General features: G+C 48.3%; 2 protein-coding genes across 2 annotated transcripts; one reads left to right on the top strand and one right to left on the bottom strand.

Annotated features, from left to right (window-relative positions):
* Window positions 1-547: 547 nt before the first annotated feature.
* LOC114023242 (DNA mismatch repair protein Mlh1-like) lies at window positions 548-16066 on the bottom strand. Its single transcript, XM_027835804.1, has 8 exons — window positions 14904-16066; window positions 12861-12951; window positions 12332-12430; window positions 9396-9469; window positions 6222-6294; window positions 2143-2234; window positions 1012-1054; window positions 548-670 (listed from the first exon to the last, which is right to left on the bottom strand). The coding sequence occupies exons 1-8, from the start codon at window positions 15017-15019 to the stop codon at window positions 548-550; spliced, it is 711 nt and encodes a 236-aa protein (XP_027691605.1). The 5' UTR covers window positions 15020-16066.
* On the top strand, window positions 15846-17717 carry EPM2AIP1 (EPM2A interacting protein 1). The gene has a single exon (XM_027835805.1). It carries the CDS (start codon window positions 15846-15848, stop codon window positions 17715-17717), a length of 1872 nt encoding a protein of 623 aa, XP_027691606.1.
* Window positions 17718-17885: the final 168 nt, after the last annotated feature.

Below are 17885 nucleotides of genomic sequence, written 5' to 3' on the forward strand. Positions count from 1 at the left end.
AAATATTAAAAGACTAAGAATCCTTGTTAGAGATTGTTCTATGCAACATGCACATGCCTACTACTGAGTTAGAATAAGGGTGTACAACTCAAGACAGGAAGCCCCATGGAGACCTGTCAATCACCATTGCAACCAGTAATATCAAACTAGCAATTGTACTCATGGTCACTTCCTCCTCTAGGGAGACCATAACGTACATGGACCACAAAAGGTTCACAGGCTTTCTCAACAGTGAACTTTGAGCAGGAAGGAGGTGGATTTCCCACTTGAACAAGATTCTTGCACACCCCAGGGTCAAGAATCCTCAGTCCCAGGGGGTAACTATGTGGTTGACTGGAACTGAATATCAGTCAATCTTTTCTCTTCTATCCTCATTAAGTGATTAAACTCTTTAAAAAAAAAAAAATGGAAATGCTGGTTTTCTTTAGTGTGGGTTAAGCTTGGAATAATGTCTGGCAGGGACTGGGGGAGACACAGCCTAGCAGAGGCAGGAGAGCTGGTCTCCATCCTGGAAGAAGGCCGAGCCTTTGGCTCTAGAAGACCAGAATCAGGGCGACAAGGGGAAGCTGCAGACAGCTACGAATAAGCTCCAGTAAGGGAAGGCTCCAGGGCCCTGTGGTGCCAGCCAGGCCCCCTTCACTGAGGCCTCAGCAGAGGCTGAGAACCAGCTCTCAGGACATGGAGGCCAGAGAACAAGAAGCCAGCGGTTTAAGGAGAAGAAAACAGAAAAGACTGCCATTGTTAACCCTTCCCCTTTCGGAAAGTTCAAATTCAAACGGAAAGTCAAACTGAGAAAGGGCCAAGCTCTCCTGGTGCCTCGTCTTGCTGGCGGATCCTCTGCATCATTTGATTTGCAATTTCTAGTTCAGGAGAGAAAAGGAGTTCTTCTCCCTGGGAGCGAAATTTAAATCTCAAGAAGTGGAAACACAACCAGAACATTCTCATCTTTATCGAACCCCTTAAAACCTTTATTTTCATAAGCTATCACCTCCCCCCAAACTGGCTACGCACCTTTTTAACTGAGAAACTGATGCCAGAATTGTGTATAGAATACCTGGAGAGAGAAACAACAGTCGTGACCGTAAGAAAGATTTTAGGGGGTCAGGCTTCCACAGCAGGATAAGGAATTCCAAAATCTTGTGGACAGGCCCTCAACCAATCAGAAAGTATAGCAAACAACTAGCTCCTTAAGAGCGAGCCCCGGAGGCCAAAGCGGTTGCAACCTGTAGGGGTCAAGGACGAGACCTGAACAGGGCAAAGGCTTTTCTCCACTGAGCTTGCTTAATAAGCTTACTGAATATTAACTGACACACCCCAAGGGCGGAGATAGCTGCCATTTTTGATCATGGGACGCATGACCTAACATGACAAGGAAGAACATGGACAAACTTGTGATGGGCTGTCCAGGAAGGGTGTAACTCAGATGAACCAGACCAACAGTAGCCCTGATGGGTGGAGTATGGATTTTACTAATGGTTTAAAAGTTGATTCTACCACTGAAACAGTGCCCACGTGCTACTAAAGTGCATTGTGCCCACTTCTCTTGTGAGAAGAGTAATAAAGGCTTTCCTTCACTCACTCATTGTAGTAGATTTTTGTTTCAGATTTTTCTAACGTGACCAAGAGCGCCTAACCATGTCTTTAGAATCAGTTCTAAAGAAAGCTCATTTTAATTGAACAAAGGCATGGAAATGAGCAGCCTAAATACTGAGGCGCCCCCTCAGATGGGCCAAGCACACTGCCCACAGCAGATGCTCATAAATGCGGCCTGGTATGTGAGGTGCTTTTTTTATATTCCTCACCCATCCACTGCCCCAAATTAGTCATGGGGGACACAGCTGAGGGGGTGGCAGGTCCAGCCCAGACGTAAGCCTGGCCCTGTCTTTTACTTCCCATGTGATCCTGCGTGCCTGAGTTTCCCTGTCTGTGAAAAATGACATCCAAGACCTTGCACATATGACCCCATCACACGTGTGCTCAGGAGGAGCCCACACACATTCACTCGCTCTGTTCTAACCTAGGGAAGACTAGAGAAAGCTCGGGACAGGAACAAGGGCCAATTACCCCCCAGGACAATTCAGGACAATACCCCTGTCACCGCCTGCCTTTGGCCGCCATCTCCCAGATGGGGTGGGACCTTACCTGCCAACAACTTCTAAGATTTTCCCATACTCTTCACTGGGATTTTTCAAAGCTTTCCTCCTTGTGGCTATGTTGTAAAAAAGGTCTTCAACCTGAAACAGAGATAGATCAACGGATTATCAATCAAACAATCAAAAGCAATCAAAGACAACAGGACTGCAGACTGATTCTTCCCATCTGGAGCCAAACACGCTACATGTGGCTTTTAGGGGTAGGAGCATCGGGTGGATGAAAGGGGATGGGAAGGCAAATCTGTTCCTCATCATTAAACTACTCTCACTTCAACACATTCTCACCATCCTCTCACATGTCAGAGACCAGTAAATCTGCCTTGGCCATAGGAGCTAGCCCCCCAAACTGAAAAGTAAACACAGGAATTGTACTTTTTTTGTTTAATTTTACAAGTATTTATCTCTCCCTCCAATCATCCCCCCCAACCCCCAAAAGAATGAAAAAAAAAAACCACCCCATAAACTCTCCTAAGAAACACACAGAACCCAGCAAAACAAATGCCCGCACTGGCCACGTCCAAGATGCATGCCTCAGTTTGGATGTTAAGTCCATCACCATGCTGGCAAGAGGTGGGTAACATGATTCATTGTCAGGCCTTGGGACTTTTTGATTACATTCATCAGAGTTCTAAAGTCTTTCAAAGTTGTTTTTCTCTAGAAAGTTAAGCTTGAACAGTCTTCCTTTGTGAACTGCCTGTTCACATCCTTTGACCACTTATCAACTGGGCAACAGCTCTTAAAGTCTTATAAATTTGAGCCAGTTCTTACATCTGCCCTCAAGTCCACTCTGGCCTTAAATGTCTTCCAATTCCCCTTATTTCAGCAATACCTTGACTCATCAAACCCTCAAGGAGGACAGCCTCCTTGCATTCCTTTGTCCCCTTCATACATCCAATACTACCACCCCTAAAGTCCACATTCATCATGTTGAGATAGAAGATCTAAGTGGGTCTGTATGCAAGACCTTCATCTGAGAAACTTACTACCAAAGAATTTTTCCTCCAGTTACCTGTTTTCCTCCTAACTGCATCATATTTGTTTGTGCAAAACCTTTCTAATTTTATACAATCAGAAGTGTCTGTCTTGTTTCTACGATCATAAATGAATCGTTAAACATGCCACACTAAAAGGGGCAGTTCTAAGGCTCAAACTTGTTTTGATCCCAGTTTAACAAACACAGCTGACGACAGAAGGGGAAGCAGTAGGCTGCAGGGCTAACCCCAAAGTCAACCTCACAAAAAGCTGCCAAGTTCTCTCCAGTTGAGAAGATGTCCTTTCATCCCAAACCTACTGGAGAAAGGCTGGGAGACTCTGGAGGAAAAACCAGAAGGGCCTGTTTACTTAGCTCTGGTGCGGACCAGGGTCCTAAACACTGTGTGTCAGGGACACCTTGGCAGTCCAGTGAGCCTAAGGACCCCTTCTCCGAATCATGCTTTTAAATGCTTAAGTAAAACACATAAGATTACAAAAGAAATCAATTACACTGAAATACAGGTATCAAAATATTTTTAAAAACTAAGTTCATGGACCTCAAGGTAAGAAGCACTGGGATTGAGCCAGAAGGCACCTTCGTTAGGGGACGCCTCGGTCCCTCCCCCTTTTGTGGCTAAGGAAGGCACGGAGAGGAAGAACGGTGCCCAAGGTCACACGTGGAGTAAGTGTTGGGCTGAGACTGGAAGGCATGTCCTCTGATTCTGATCCCCATGTGCTTCCTCTTGCACCACACTGTCTTGGTCATTTTTAACATTCTTTTTAAAAATTTTGTGGGGCAGCTAGGTGGCGCAGTAGATAGAGCACTGGCCCTGGATTCAGGAGGACCCAAGTTCAAATCCGGCCTCAGACACATTACACTTACTAGCTGTGTGACCCGGGGCAAGTCACTTAACTCCCATTGCCCAACCAAAAAATTTAAAAAAAAAATTAAAGATTTTTAAAATTATGAGTTCCAAATTCTCTCCCTCCCCTCCTTGAGAAGACCAAGAAAAATAAAGTAAAAGTCAAGTCTGCTTCGCTCTGCACTCAGACATGTCAGTTCTTTCTCTGCACGCAGACAGAACTCCTCATCCTAAGTCCTTCGGATCTCTCTTGGATCACTGTGTTGCCGAGACGATCACCACTACAACACTGCTGTTTCCTGTGCAGTGTTCTCCAGGTTCTGCTCACTTCACTCGGCATCAGCTCGGCTAAGTCCAGGATTTTCTGAGAGCATCCTGCTCATCACTTCTTATAGCACAGTGATATTCCGTTATCATATACCACGACTTGTCCAGCCATTCCCCAACTGATGGGCACCAATTCTTCGCCACCACAAAAAGAGCTGCTATAAATATTTTTGTACATGTGGGTCCTTTTCCCATTTTTATGATCTCTTTGGGATAAAGACCTAAAAGTGCTATTGCTGGGTCAAAGGGTATGCACAGTTTTATAGACCTTTGGGCATAGTTCCAAATTGCTCTCCAAAAGGGTTGGATCAGTTCACAACTCCACCAACAATGCATTAGCGTTCCCATTTTCCCACATCTTCTGCAACATTGATCATTTTCCTGTTTTGTCATGTTGGCCAATGATTTCCTGAAAGATGCTGTCCAGGCTCTTCTTTCCATCATGATTTTCCGGTAGACCAATTATTTTTTAAAATTAATTTATTTTGAATTATCAACAATCACTTCCATAAGCTTTGGAGTTTTAAATTTTTCTCCCCCTCCCTTCCCACTTCCCTCCCTCAGACAGCGCATAATCTGATACAGGCTATACATATACATTCCTATTAAACAGATTTTCACCTTAGTGATGTTGCAAGTAAGAATTAGAATTAATAGGAGGAACCACTAGAAAGAGGAAGCAAAACACAACAGAAGAAAGAAAATAGCAAATAGTACACTTCAATCAGATGTGGACAGCATTTTCCATCATGAGGCCTTTGGAGATGTCTTAGATCCTTGCATTGCTGAGAAGGGTGAAGGCTATCAAAGTCAGTCATCACACAACGTGGCTGTTAACTGTGTGCAATGTTCTCCTGGTTCTGCTCACTACACTCAGCATCACTCCATACAAGTCCTTCCAGGTTTTTCTGAAGTCAGCCTGTTCATCATTTCTTATAGCACAATAGTATTCCATCACAATCACATAACACAACTTGTTCAGCCATTCCCCAAATGATGGGCATCTCCTCAATTTCCAATTCTTTGCCACCACACAAAGAGCTGACATAAATATTTTTGTACATGTGGGTCCTTTCCCCATTTGTATGATCTCTCTGGGATATAGTCCTAGAAGTGCTATTGCTGGGTCAAAGGGTATGCACACTTTTATAGCCCTTTGGGCACAGTTCCAAATGGCTCTCCAGAATGGCTGGATCAGTTCACAACTCCACCGGCAATGCATCAGTGTTCCAATTTTCCCACATCTCCAGCATTGATCATTTTTCCTGTTTTGTCATGTTGGCCAATCTGATAGGTGTGATGTGGTACCTCAGAGCTGTTTTGATTTGCATTTCTCTAATCAATAGTGATTTGGAGCATTTTTTCATATGACTACAGATAGCTTTGATTTCTCCATCTGAAAACTACCTGTTCATATCCTCTGACCACTTATCAATTGGGGAATGACTTGTATTCTTATAAATCTGACTTAGTTCTACTGCTCTTAGAGACCAAAGGGAGATCACCTAGTCCAAACGTCAATAGTATGGAAGAGGACACTGAGGCCCAGGGAGGTCAAGCGACTATCTCAAAGTCACACAGGTGGCAGGGCTGGATCTCTGTCCTCAAGCCTACTGCTCTGTCCTCGACAGAGGCCAGGGATATAGCTTCTAGAACTGGGTCTCTACTACCCAGGGCACCACAGAAATAAGGGCACAATGAAGCACTCCTAGACGCCCCTCCCCCTCCCCACTCCAACGTCACACATCCCAGGAACCACCCAGCCCCATTCTCTGCAGTGGTAGCTTCTTGAACCTCGGGGCCTGCCAGACCTTGGCAGGTGAGTTCAGGGCGGCAGCAGCCTCCAGACCACCCGGCACCCTGCCCACTCACACAGCCACCACTCACTCCCAGCCTCCGGTCTTACCGTGATCTGCGTCCCCTGGTTTCCTGCACACGGCTTAGGAGGTGCTTTGAGTTTTCCATCCGAGTAGCTTGCTCTGAAAAGAGAACAGTCTTCCTGAGCGCCTGGCAGGATGGGCATCGTGCTGCCCACAGGAGGTGTGTGTCACTTGGTGTCCTTGCCTCCCCCAGAAAAAGTGCTTTCTATTCCCCCATTCTGATCTACACCAGCATCTCTCTGCCATCACATCCTCCCAGGGTTCCTTGGGCCCAAGGGCCAAGGACTGAGGTGCAGTCATGGAAATCTGTTCCAAGTCTGGCTGGATGAAGTAACATCCCCTTCATCCCCCTAGCACTGAGCACATGGCAAATACCAAATGTTGACTGAACAGAGACTTTGTGCCAGGGATGTCTCATTTCTATCCAAGCAACTTCTCCAGCCTCTACATTTTTAAGATGCTCCATCCTCAACAAAACCAAACCCAAACAACTAAAACTTCATCTTAAAGACTTCAGGTAGAGAGGATTCTGGGAAGGTGGCGGAGTAGCTCAGGAAATTCCAAGCTCTCAAGATTTTCCCCCATAAAAGAGATGAAGTAGCATCTCAGGGTGAATATTGCGCAGTAAAAATAAATAAGAGCAGGGGTAGAACAGGGGTCTTCCTGGGACAACCAGAGAATCTGGACAACAATCTAGAGAACAGATCAAGAAGAGAAAACCTAAGAATAATCGGACTACCTGAAAGCTGTGATCAAAAAAGAATCTTGATACAATAACACAAGAAATAATTAAAGAAAATTGTCCTGAAGCATTAGAACAAGAGGGAAAGGTAGAAATAGAAAAAATCACCACCTGATCACTACCACCTGAAAGAGATCCTATGAGGAAAACCCACAGGAACATTATAGCTAAATTCTAAAACCCTCAATTCAAGCAACAAGAAAAAAACAATTTAAATATGGCAGTGCCACAATCAGAATCACACAAGACCTAGCAATGGTGACATTAAAAGTCTGTAGTCTTAGAACACTATATAATTGAAGAGCACAAGAACTGGGCTTCTAGGGGCAGCTGGGTAGTGCAGTGGACAGAGCACTGGCCTTGGAGTCAGGATGACCTGAGCTCAAATCTGGCCTCAGACACTTGATACTTACTAGCTGTGTGACCCTGGGCAAGTCACTTAACCCATTGCCTAGCCAAAACAAAAAACAAAACAAAACCAAAAAAAAAAACAAAACCCAAAAAAAAACCTGGACTTCTGGCCAAAAATATCAAACCCAGCAAAGCTAAGCATAATCCTGAATGAAAAAAAAAATAAACATTTAATGAACTGTCAGACTTTTAGGACTTTGTTTAAAAAAACAACACCCAAAAACCTGAACCTACTAGACGATTTGACATATAAGAGCCAAGAGAAATATACGGTACATACCAAAGACTAATTACAATAGGGACAGACTTTTTACCATTTATGTATGTAAAATATAAAACATATATCTCAGATTATGTTATTAGCAATCAGGTAGTTCGTAAGAAAGACTGGGGTAGACCTGAGTATATGACTTTAAAAAGTAAAACCATCTAGGAGCAGTTAAAAAGAGTAATTGTCTTATACAAATGAGGTGCGAGAGGAACAGCCGAGGCAGAGGAATTAGATGGGGGAGGAGGGCTGTTAGCTCTGGGAACCTATTTTCTTTGGGAATGGGTTCAAGAGGGAACAATACATAGAAATCTAGAGGAGTATAAAAGTCTTCTAAATCCAGAGAGAAATAAAATGCCAAGGGAGGGGAAGAGGATAAGGGAGGAATCTCCAGAGGGGAGAGTGAGGGAGTAGGTCAAAGGCGGGTATAGAACAGCGTTTAGATTCATGGGAGTGGGAGCAGAAGGGAGGGATCCTTGGAGGGAGAGGATGTTAAGTGATAGGAGGGCAAGAGAGTGGGTAGAAGGAGAGGAGTTAGGAGGAAGTAAGAGCTATGCAGAAACATAAAAACAAAGATCAGAAACAGAATTTGTTAGGTAAAGGATATATCTATATGTGTATGTATATATCTACGTATAAATATATCTGTGCTTAATCGGAGCCTTTAGGGGGAGAGGAAGGAGGGAAAAAAGAACAAAGTATAAAGCATGCAGCAGAGAACAAAAGAAAACTTACATGGAAGCAAAAATAAGATGGACAGCTTTCAACACAACTCGCAGTATTTACCATATAGGCTTTCTCGGAACGGAAATTTATTGCTATATATTTTGACTTCTCTCTTACATTCTGCTGCGCACATGACATGCTTTTTTCTCTTCTTATTTTGTATTTGTTTCAATATTTAAGTTAATAATATTTTCTTTTTCTTTTCTTCTTGTCTATTTAAGTTTTAGTAATAAAAAAGAAAAAAAAGACTTCAGATACCTGCCTGCTGGAAAATAATTACAACCCAAAGCATAAGTCAATTCAACAAACAAACATTTCTTAAGTACCTAATATGTGCAAATGAGAGCTTATCTGTAAAGTGCTTAGCACAATGCCTGGCCTGTGGTAGGTGCTCCATTAATACTGGTCCCCCCCAATCCTTGCAAGCAGCTGTGCTAGATGCTAAGGATACAGAGACAAATGACAACTGTCCCTGCCCTCGGGAGACTTACACTCTCAAGTATTATGGAACACAAAACAAGTGAAAAACAACAAGGCAGGATAGAATTCGCTTTGTTGAGCCACTCCAAGATATAAAGATAATGCACAGATATGACACAAACACAATCTACTGTTTGGATTCCCAAATGGAGGTATTCCTGCTCAAATCCCACAACACAGCCTTGGTGCCCAGTTAGCTCAGCCAGTCAGAGCCAAAGTTAGTAAGGGTGAGGTCAGTTAAGAAGCACTTAGGCAGGACCTGCTACATGCCAGTTGGCTTCCAAGCACCTGCGAGCAGGACCCAAGGAGTTGGGGAAGAGAAGGCCAACAAGTCAGTGAAAATCCTCACCGACGCCTGAAACCAGTATGGAGGCCAGGAGGCCACGGCCTTGAGATGGACAGGGCAGTGAGGATGATCCCAAGAGGACACACCCAATCAGACGTGGCCATCCCCAGCAGGTCCAGGCAAAGAGACCCAGGGCTCCTGACACCTTATGAGTGCTTCTAAATAGCCGGAGAATAGATTTGGGAAGAAAGGGGTGCAAATTCCAGCCCCTGCCTGGGAATACACACCTGTACGCACACTTGGCATCCGCCGTCTTTGTCGTCACAGTCACGTGAGCCACGTGGCTTATGCTAGCCAAGGCCTGCAGGCGAAAAAGAAAAATATCTGAAAGCAAGCTCCACTGCCCTGCCACTGACCAGCTGTGTGTCCTCAGGCACACCGCTGCACCCTCTGGGCCTCCTCTCGGCTAGGGGCTCAGAGGCTCTGCACCACTCCCTTCTCTGCTCTCTCTCTGCCCACTCCTCCTCCAGCCAGAATGGGGGTCCAGGCTTTGCCCCTCACTAACCGAGGGCCTGGCAAGGGTCACTTAAATCCCTGAGCCTCAGGGTGGTGCTGAGATCATTTCTGTGAAGCGTCTCTAACATGAGAAAACCAAAGACACCGGTGTCTGCAGTCAGGACCGTCCCTGCTCCAGAATCACAACCAAATGCTCAGCGCTAGCACCTCTGTATTCTGAAAGATTGCAAAGCACTTCACCAAGATTTTCTGGTGACCAAAGGACCACGAGGGCCCTTTAGGCTGTGCTAGGCCAGCCACACCGAACATCTTCATGTGCCAAGGCCTAAGGGCAGAACAGGAGGACGGCCTGGGTTCCTAGGAGATTACCCAGGGTGAGGAAGATGCGCCTAGGTGACTCTGAGCCCCCTACGTGAGAAATGGGTCTGCCTCCCCTCCCCCTACCTGTAACAAAGGAGGACGAGTTTTAAAGAGGAGAACCTACACTCAGAAATACTAAAATTCAAAATAAACCCTCCATTTTAAACAGACCCTGTTCATCTGAGTGCAGAATTGCCCAATGAGGCCCTGCCCAAAAACTACCAACCAAGGCCTGTCTGGCTCCCAGGCCAGGACTAGCACCCAGGTCCTTTGGGGTTAACTTTCCACCGAGGAGAAAGGACCTCCTAGAACACAGAGATGCAACCCGAGGCAGGAGCCCCGATACAGGAGCCTCAATACAGAGGCCCCGCCCAGCGTGCTAAGTGTGCCCAAGGCCTTCAAGCTAAGGGGGGACGACCCTATGTGCTGTTGGGTGTCTTGCAGAAGGATTCATTTTCAGAGACTGTGGGGCTAAGGAATCCCAGAGGCTCCACCCAACCCCGAGATTCTGTGGCTCTGCACCCATGTAATTCAGATGGGACAGCACTGAGGCTCCAGAGATGAAGGGGTCTTTGATAGATTCCCATGATCATGTTATTTAATTAGGCTAATTTTCATCAGATTATGTCTTTTAACAGATTCTGAGGTTTAAAAAATACTTTAACAAAAGCTTTACCCAAACGTCAATGTAGCCAGTGAAACCTGTTTAGCAAATCTTGACATTTCTGCCCATTCATCCTCATTCACTTTTCCTCATCTACGTGTGCAATCAGCCCATTCTCCAGTCTTTTGATTCTGCTTTTATCATAAAACATGCCTTTCCAGATGTGTCTGTCCACATCACATTTCAGGAGCTGAGATTTTAAAAGGCAAGGCATAATTGTTGTGACTACCCCCATTTACAGTACTCCATGTTCACACTGGCAGAAATGGCTGGAATCAAAGTCCCTCACATACGCAGACCTGTTGACTCACTAATATCACTCCACGGCCTATATTGCAAAGAGATTTTTTTTAAATAACAAAAGGGAATGAAGCAACAGGTACAAAAATACTGGAGCTACCCTCTTTGTTACAGCAAACAATTGAAAACAAATGGGGTGCCCATCTATCAGGGAATGGCTGAACAAATAACAAAAATTAAGGAACATTACTGCACACTTAGGAATGACAAGGAGGACAGTTTCAGAGACATCTGGGAACACTCGTATGAAGTGACATAGACTGAAAAGGGCAGAACCAAGAAAATGAGGTACACGATGACCACAAAAACATCAAGGGAACAACTCTGAAAGACTGAAACACACTGAGCAAGGCAATGGCAAGTCAGGACTTCAGATGGCCGATGGGTGCTTCTCAGCCCAGGCCAGGCAAGTGATGGACTCCAGCTACTGAACAGCAGGTACAGGTGAAGACACAGACACTGTGTGAATTTATTTTGCTTGGTTATATTTATATGCTGCAAAGGAGGGAGGGCAGGTTGTCAGAAGGAACGGTGAGACAGTGAGAGAAAAGATCATGAAGGCAACACAAAAATGCACAGAAGACAATCGAAGGAAATTCAGCAGGGGACACATCCTATTGGGGCAGGGTTAGTACCATAAGGTTCAATTGAATATACATTTAAAAGGACAACCTGTACAAAATGGTGACTCGTGGTTTCATATACACACTTGCATTCTTTGTCTATGGAAATCTTGATGCTTATTAAGTTCATAATAAAAAGAACTTGTTTTTAAACCCACAAATGGAGTAAAGGTGTTTGGCCTGTTCCAGAGGGGGCTACCGTGAAGCTCAAAGCCAAAAACAGATTCTGACCAGTAGCATGTCTAATGCCAAGGTGATGGCTGTAAAGAGAGATGGTTGAGTAGCCAACACAAGAATGAGAAGGGGCCTCTGAACATTTCATTCAACCCCATCATCCTGAAGAGGAGGAAACTGAGGCTTAACAAGGACTCCTCAGTCTCCTGGCCTTGAGTCCTCTTTGCCCTCCCCCCTTCTCCCTCCCTTTGAGTCCCAGCTCCAAGGACCTGGGAGCAGCTGCTCAGACCAAAATTTAACTTCCTCCCTGACACAGCATGGAGAGAACAGGACCAGACCCACTTCCTCTCCCATTCGATCGGATGCCCAGGGTACTTTGAGCACAAAGACAGACACGGCGACATTCCATGAATTTACACAAATCCTCCATCCTGAATGACTCAAGATTTCAAAGGTGTTCTATAATAGAGAACAGTTTTCTTTTTCTTTCAAGGGTCTTTGGAAAAATATTAAAGACAGAATGATCTCCACATGGAATAATCATGGCAGCAACAGAATTCCCAAGTTCTCCTACTTTCCAACTTACCTCCCCCCGAAAGCCATAAGTAGAAATGGAAGCCAGATCTTCAAATGACTGCAGCTTACTTGTAGTGAATCGCTCACACACAATGTCCAGATCTTCTTTCTAAATGATTAAAAAAAAAGGGAGGGGAGGACAGGATGGCGAACAAACCATGGTAATCATCATGTCTTTTTCTTTTTTTTTAGGCAACTGGGGTTAAGTGAATTGCCTAGGGTCACACAGCTAGTAAGTGTCAAGTGTTTGGTCTAAGGCCACATTTGAACTCAGGTCCTCCTGACTTCAGGGCCAGTGTTCTATCCACTGTGCCACCTAGCTGCCCTGTTAATCATCAGTTCTAAAGATGCTGGATTACACTTTTAAAAGACTTCATCCCAAAGTAAATTCTTGGTTTGCAGTTTTAAAATGGACCCATTTTCAGGTGTATTTCACGGACAATAGCCCACTTTCCAGAACAAAAAGATCTGAATCTTTTCTTCAATCTCTTTGCTTTGGCTCTAAGTCAAACATAGTTATCTTGGGAAATTTGACTTACCCGAATTCCAGTACCATTGTCTTGGATCTGAATCAGTTTGAGGCCTCCCTCTTTAACGGTCACCTGGATACTTGTGGCTTTGGCATCCAAGCTAGCAAGGAGAGAAGGTGAACTCTAATTAGTATAAAGACATTTGAGTCAGGTAATAAAAAAAACAAAGTCCATTATCTATGCTGATACATCTAGTTATAGTTTATAAAACATGAACAGTAGATTTTCTTCTCCAAGTTTAGTAATCAGACTTGCATGTCACAAAAAATGAGCACTTTCTTCTAACTGATACTAAAAGCAACATACATGTGCTTCAAGAAAAGGCCTAAATTAGGTCCTAAACTAGGTATTAGGCATCTCCTCATACCCTTTTTCCTTTCCTCATGATTTTTGGCTATTCCTCGTAAGAAACTCTACTGACTCCCCAACCTCCATGTCAGAAACCAAAGTGCTCTAACAAAGATATCTATATGCACATATGTGCATGCACACATTTTTTCAATAAGCATTCTTCTTAAAAAATATGGCCAGTCATGATGGAAAATGCTATCCATACACATAGAAAACTACGGAGTTTGAATGCAGACCGAAGCATACTATTTGCTATTTTTTTTTCTTCCATTGTGTTTTGTTTCCTCTTTCTGGTGGTTCCTCCTACTGGTTCTAATTCTTACTTACAACATTACTAACGTGAAAACATGTTTAATAGGGTTGTATATGTATAGCCTATATCAGATTGAGAACCATCTTGGGGAGGCAGGTGGGGAAGGAGAGGGAGAAAAATTTAAAACTCAAAAGCCAAAAAAAAAAAAAAGTTTATTGAATTGAAAAAAAAAAATCTGGTCAGGCAATAGAAACAGGAGGAGAACAGGAGGGAGATAGAGACAATGGAAAGAAAGATAATCTGTTTCTTGAGGTTTTTTTTCCTTGTCTGTTTTCTTTCACAACATGACTATCATGGATACATTTTGCATGACTACACATGTATAACCTATATCCAATTGTTTGCCTTCACAATGGGGGGATGGAGTGGGGAGGTAGGAGGGGAGAGAACTTGTTTTAAAAACAAATGTTATAAATGGCTTTTTCATGTAACTGGGGAAAAATAAAATACTAAATAAAAGCTTAAAATGAAAAGAAGAAAAATAACCTGAAGAAATCCCTCACCAAGGGATCCAGAAGTCTGCTACTTGGCTGGATGCACTCTGGGCTTTTCTACAGTGGGGCAGGATTTGCGGTGCCCTTTCCCCTTTGGAAGCACCGTTAGCCACACAGCTACACACCTGGGTGGGAAGCCAGGAGGCGCTACTGGAAGCACGACCTCCAGCAAGGGCGGCCCAGGGTGTCAGTTACCCCGAGGAAACTGACTTGGGCTGCCTGTCCCGGTCTCTAGGCCTGGGTCACCACCGGGAGCTGGTTTTATTTACCAGGGCTCTGGGCCGGGGGGGTTGGGGGGGGGCCTGAAGCCTAGTTTGCTCTAACACACCCCTTCCCGCCAGCAGCACAGGCAAGTGCTGGGGGACCGGGGCGGGGTGGGGGGCGGGTGTTGTGTCCTAAGCTGCTCCGGACACCTGCCGGGCACTCTAGGGGGGAGTCCTGGGCGAGGCCTCACTGCGGCCCCAAGTAATGGGCAGTTAGTGCCAGACAGCTGCCCCTCTCTACCGGTCACAGATGGAGCCAACTTCTAAGGGGGAAACTGAGGTACTGCTCCCAGCTTACGTGCAAGTCTCCCTGGCACACGGGAGGCCAATCCTTTATAAACGCTTAGAGATCCACTGATTTGCAAATTCCTTGCTTTTTCGGGGAGGGGGTGTGTGTGGGGTGTATGGATCGTATGGGGAGCGGGGTTCCTCTTCCCCCAGGCCTCGGCCCAAGCCACGGCTGGGCCCCCGCAGGGACCACGTGCAAGTGAACTCCAGGCGCCAAAGTTTCCTCGGGAGCACGAATGCGCCTGCGCACTGGAATCCCAAAGTGCCAAGCTTCTTTCTCCCCCCCCTCCCCCCCCCCCCCCCCCCCGTGGCAAGGCTCGAACCTGGTCAGCCCCTCATTTACCAATTCTCAATCATCTCCTTAATGGCGTTCGCAGGGCGCTGGATGACCTCCCCCGCAGCTATGCGGTTCACGACCTTCTCATCTAGACGCCTAATCACACCCGCCACGAGAGACATGACGACAGCTGCCAAAACTCGCCCGGCACCAAGCAGCTCAACAACGCCCCTCTCGTCCAACTACCGCAGTCACGGTTTGGGAGCTAGGCCGACTCATGCAAATGAACTCCCCTCTCAGCCAATCACCGCCGTTCCAGCGTAGGGAGCTAAGCTGATCCAAGTGCAAAAAGGCCCCTCGCAAACCAATCCTTGAAGCCTCTTTTAAGAAACCAGGCAGATCTATGCAAGCAGAATTCTCTCAGCCAATCACTTCAGCTTCGCTGCTCCTCCCCGCCGCCCCCCCATGCAAATGATTGCCCCTTTCAGCCAATCCCGTCTGCCCAGCTCGGGGCGCCAGGCAGATCCGTAAGAACAAACGACTCTCACAGCCAATCACCTCGTCCGCTTTGGTCACATTCCACCTTCCCAGATTTTCCTCACCCTCCGCTCTAGGTCTGAAGGGACTTTTCCTCCACAGCTGTGGAAACAGGGAGACGATTGGACCTCTGAGATGCCTATCGCTATCGGGTTGGTGTCGTGATCGCTCCCGAATGCAGAGAAGATCATAGGACCGCCTCACCCTCTTCCCATTGGCCGAGATGCTGAGCGGAGCGTCCCCGCAGGCGCAGTTCAATTGGCCCGTCCCCATTTTCTAAAATAAAAAATCACCACGCCAGTTCAGCCAATTAGAGCTAGGCGGCGGGTCTTCTGGAGAGTATTTTTTCGGAGCGCCAGCCCCGACCTCTCCAGTACCACGGCGGCGTCCGAGGAAGACAGTTGCCTGGCCCTGGCTCTCTCCACTCTCTCCCTTTCCCACCCGGCTCGCTTTTCTGGGCAGCAGGTAACGATGGCGTTCTCGAAGATGTGGGCGACCCCGAAGAGGCGCCGAGCCGAGCCGGAGGAGCCGCATGTGTTCCGGAACGAGTGGACCCAGCGCTACTTGGTGGTGGAGCGGGACGACGGAGAAGGTGCCGAGTGTCTGGTATGCCACCGGCCCATCGTGGCCACCCGGGAGCGCGATGTGAGGCGCCACTACGAAGCCGAGCACGAGCACTATGAGGCGTACCCGGCGGGCGGGGAGCGCGCGGCGCTGGTGGAGAGACTGAGGCGGGGGGACGCGTCGGCGGCTGCCGCGCTGTCCGACGAGGAGCGGGCGGTCCGCGCCAGTCTCGGGGTCGCGCACCTGTTGGCGCTGCACGGGCGGGGATGGGGAGAAGGCAGCTTGGTCCGCAGCTGTCTGGAAGTCGTGATGCGGGAGGCGCTGCCCGAGCACTGCAACCTGGTGGACGAGGTAGACCTGTCCCCCGAGAGCATGGCGCAGAAGACCCTCGGTCTCGGGCGCAACCTGCACGCGCAGCTGCTGGACCGCGCCCCCAACTTCCGGGCCTACTCCCTGGCGCTCGATGACCAAGCCTTCCTGGGCACTGAGAAATGCCTGATGGTGTTCCTGCGCGGGGTGGACCACGATTACGAGGTGGACGAGGAGCTGCTGACCGTGGTAAACCTGGCGGACAACCCGTCCGTGACCCTCGCGATGCGCTTCATCGGGGAGTCCATGGCGCGCCTGGGGCTGGCCTGGGACAAGCTGGTGGGCGTGGCATCCACCGGCACCGGGTTTCTCGCCTCGGAGGACTGCGGCTTGGTCCAGCTGATGCAGGAGCGCGCGGCCGAGTCGCGCAGGGGCGTGGGCGGGCACTCGCCTCTGCCGCATTGCGCCGGATTGCTGCACCTGGAGATGATGGGCTCCATCGAGCTCGATGTGGGCGGGGTCGTGGACGCCGTGGCCGGCTGGCTGGCTCTCCTGCGAACCCGCGGCGTGAGCTCCCTCGGCCTCAAGCTGCTGGTGGAGGAGGCGGAGATGCACCACGGCGGCGAGGTCAGCCTGCGGTGCCTGACCAACTGGCTGCGCAGGGGCAAGGCTCTCAAGCGCGTCTTCGGCCTGCGGCGCGAGCTCGAGGTCTTCCTGGCCCAGACGGGCGCGGCCCCCAACGGGGACCTGCGCGACCCCCTGCAGGACCCGGACTGGCTGTGCGACATGAGCTTCCTGGTGGACATGCAGGCGCACCTGGCCGAGCTGGCCGCCGAGCTGCGCGTGCCCGGCACCTTCGCCTTCACCGTCATGGACCACGTCTGCGCCTTCGGGGACAAGCTGCAGCTGCTGCGAGCGCACCTGAGCGCCGGTGACCTCACCCTCTTCCCCGCCAGCCGAGAGCTCAGCGGCGAGCTGGACCACCAGGGTCAGGCGGTCCGCGAGGTGCTGGCCTCTCACCGCTACCAGGAGGGGCTGGCCCGCCTGCACGCCAAGCTGCAGAAGCAGTTCGAGGACCTGTCCGTGGTGAAGCGCGACCTGGACATGTTCGCGGACCCCTTCAGCTTCCCCGTGGAGAGCGCGCCCCTGCACATCCGCGAGGAGCTGATCCGCATGAAGTCCAGCGCCACCCTGCTGTCCGAGTACCAGGAGGAGAACCTGGGCGCCTTCTACGCCGGCCTGCCCCCGGGCTGCTACACCGAGCTGCAGGCGGTCACCTTCCGCGCCGCCTCCCTCTTCGACAGCAGCTGCATCTCTGACCGGGCCTACAACTACGTCCTGCGCAACCAGACCCGCCTGAACCACCTCCGCGCGGAGGACCACTTCCACGCCCTGCTGCGCATCGCCACCACCAACTACGAGCCCCACCTGGATGACCTGGTGCGCAGCAGGAGCCGCCCCCTGGCCTGAACAGGCTGGCCCAGGCGGCTCCCGGTCTTGGGGACCACCCCCCCCCCCCAAGATGCCCGTGTCATTCGTGCCGAGAGGGAACAGACTTTCGTGTTTTCGTCAGTGGCAAAATGTGAAGCTAATCTGTGCTCTACTCTCTCTGCTTAGTTTATTGCTGTAATTGTAAAA

Source organism: Vombatus ursinus, unplaced genomic scaffold (genome assembly GCF_900497805.2).
Source record: "Vombatus ursinus unplaced genomic scaffold, bare-nosed wombat genome assembly UNPS02014817.1, whole genome shotgun sequence".
In the NCBI taxonomy this organism is placed as follows: Eukaryota; Metazoa; Chordata; class Mammalia; order Diprotodontia; family Vombatidae; genus Vombatus; species Vombatus ursinus.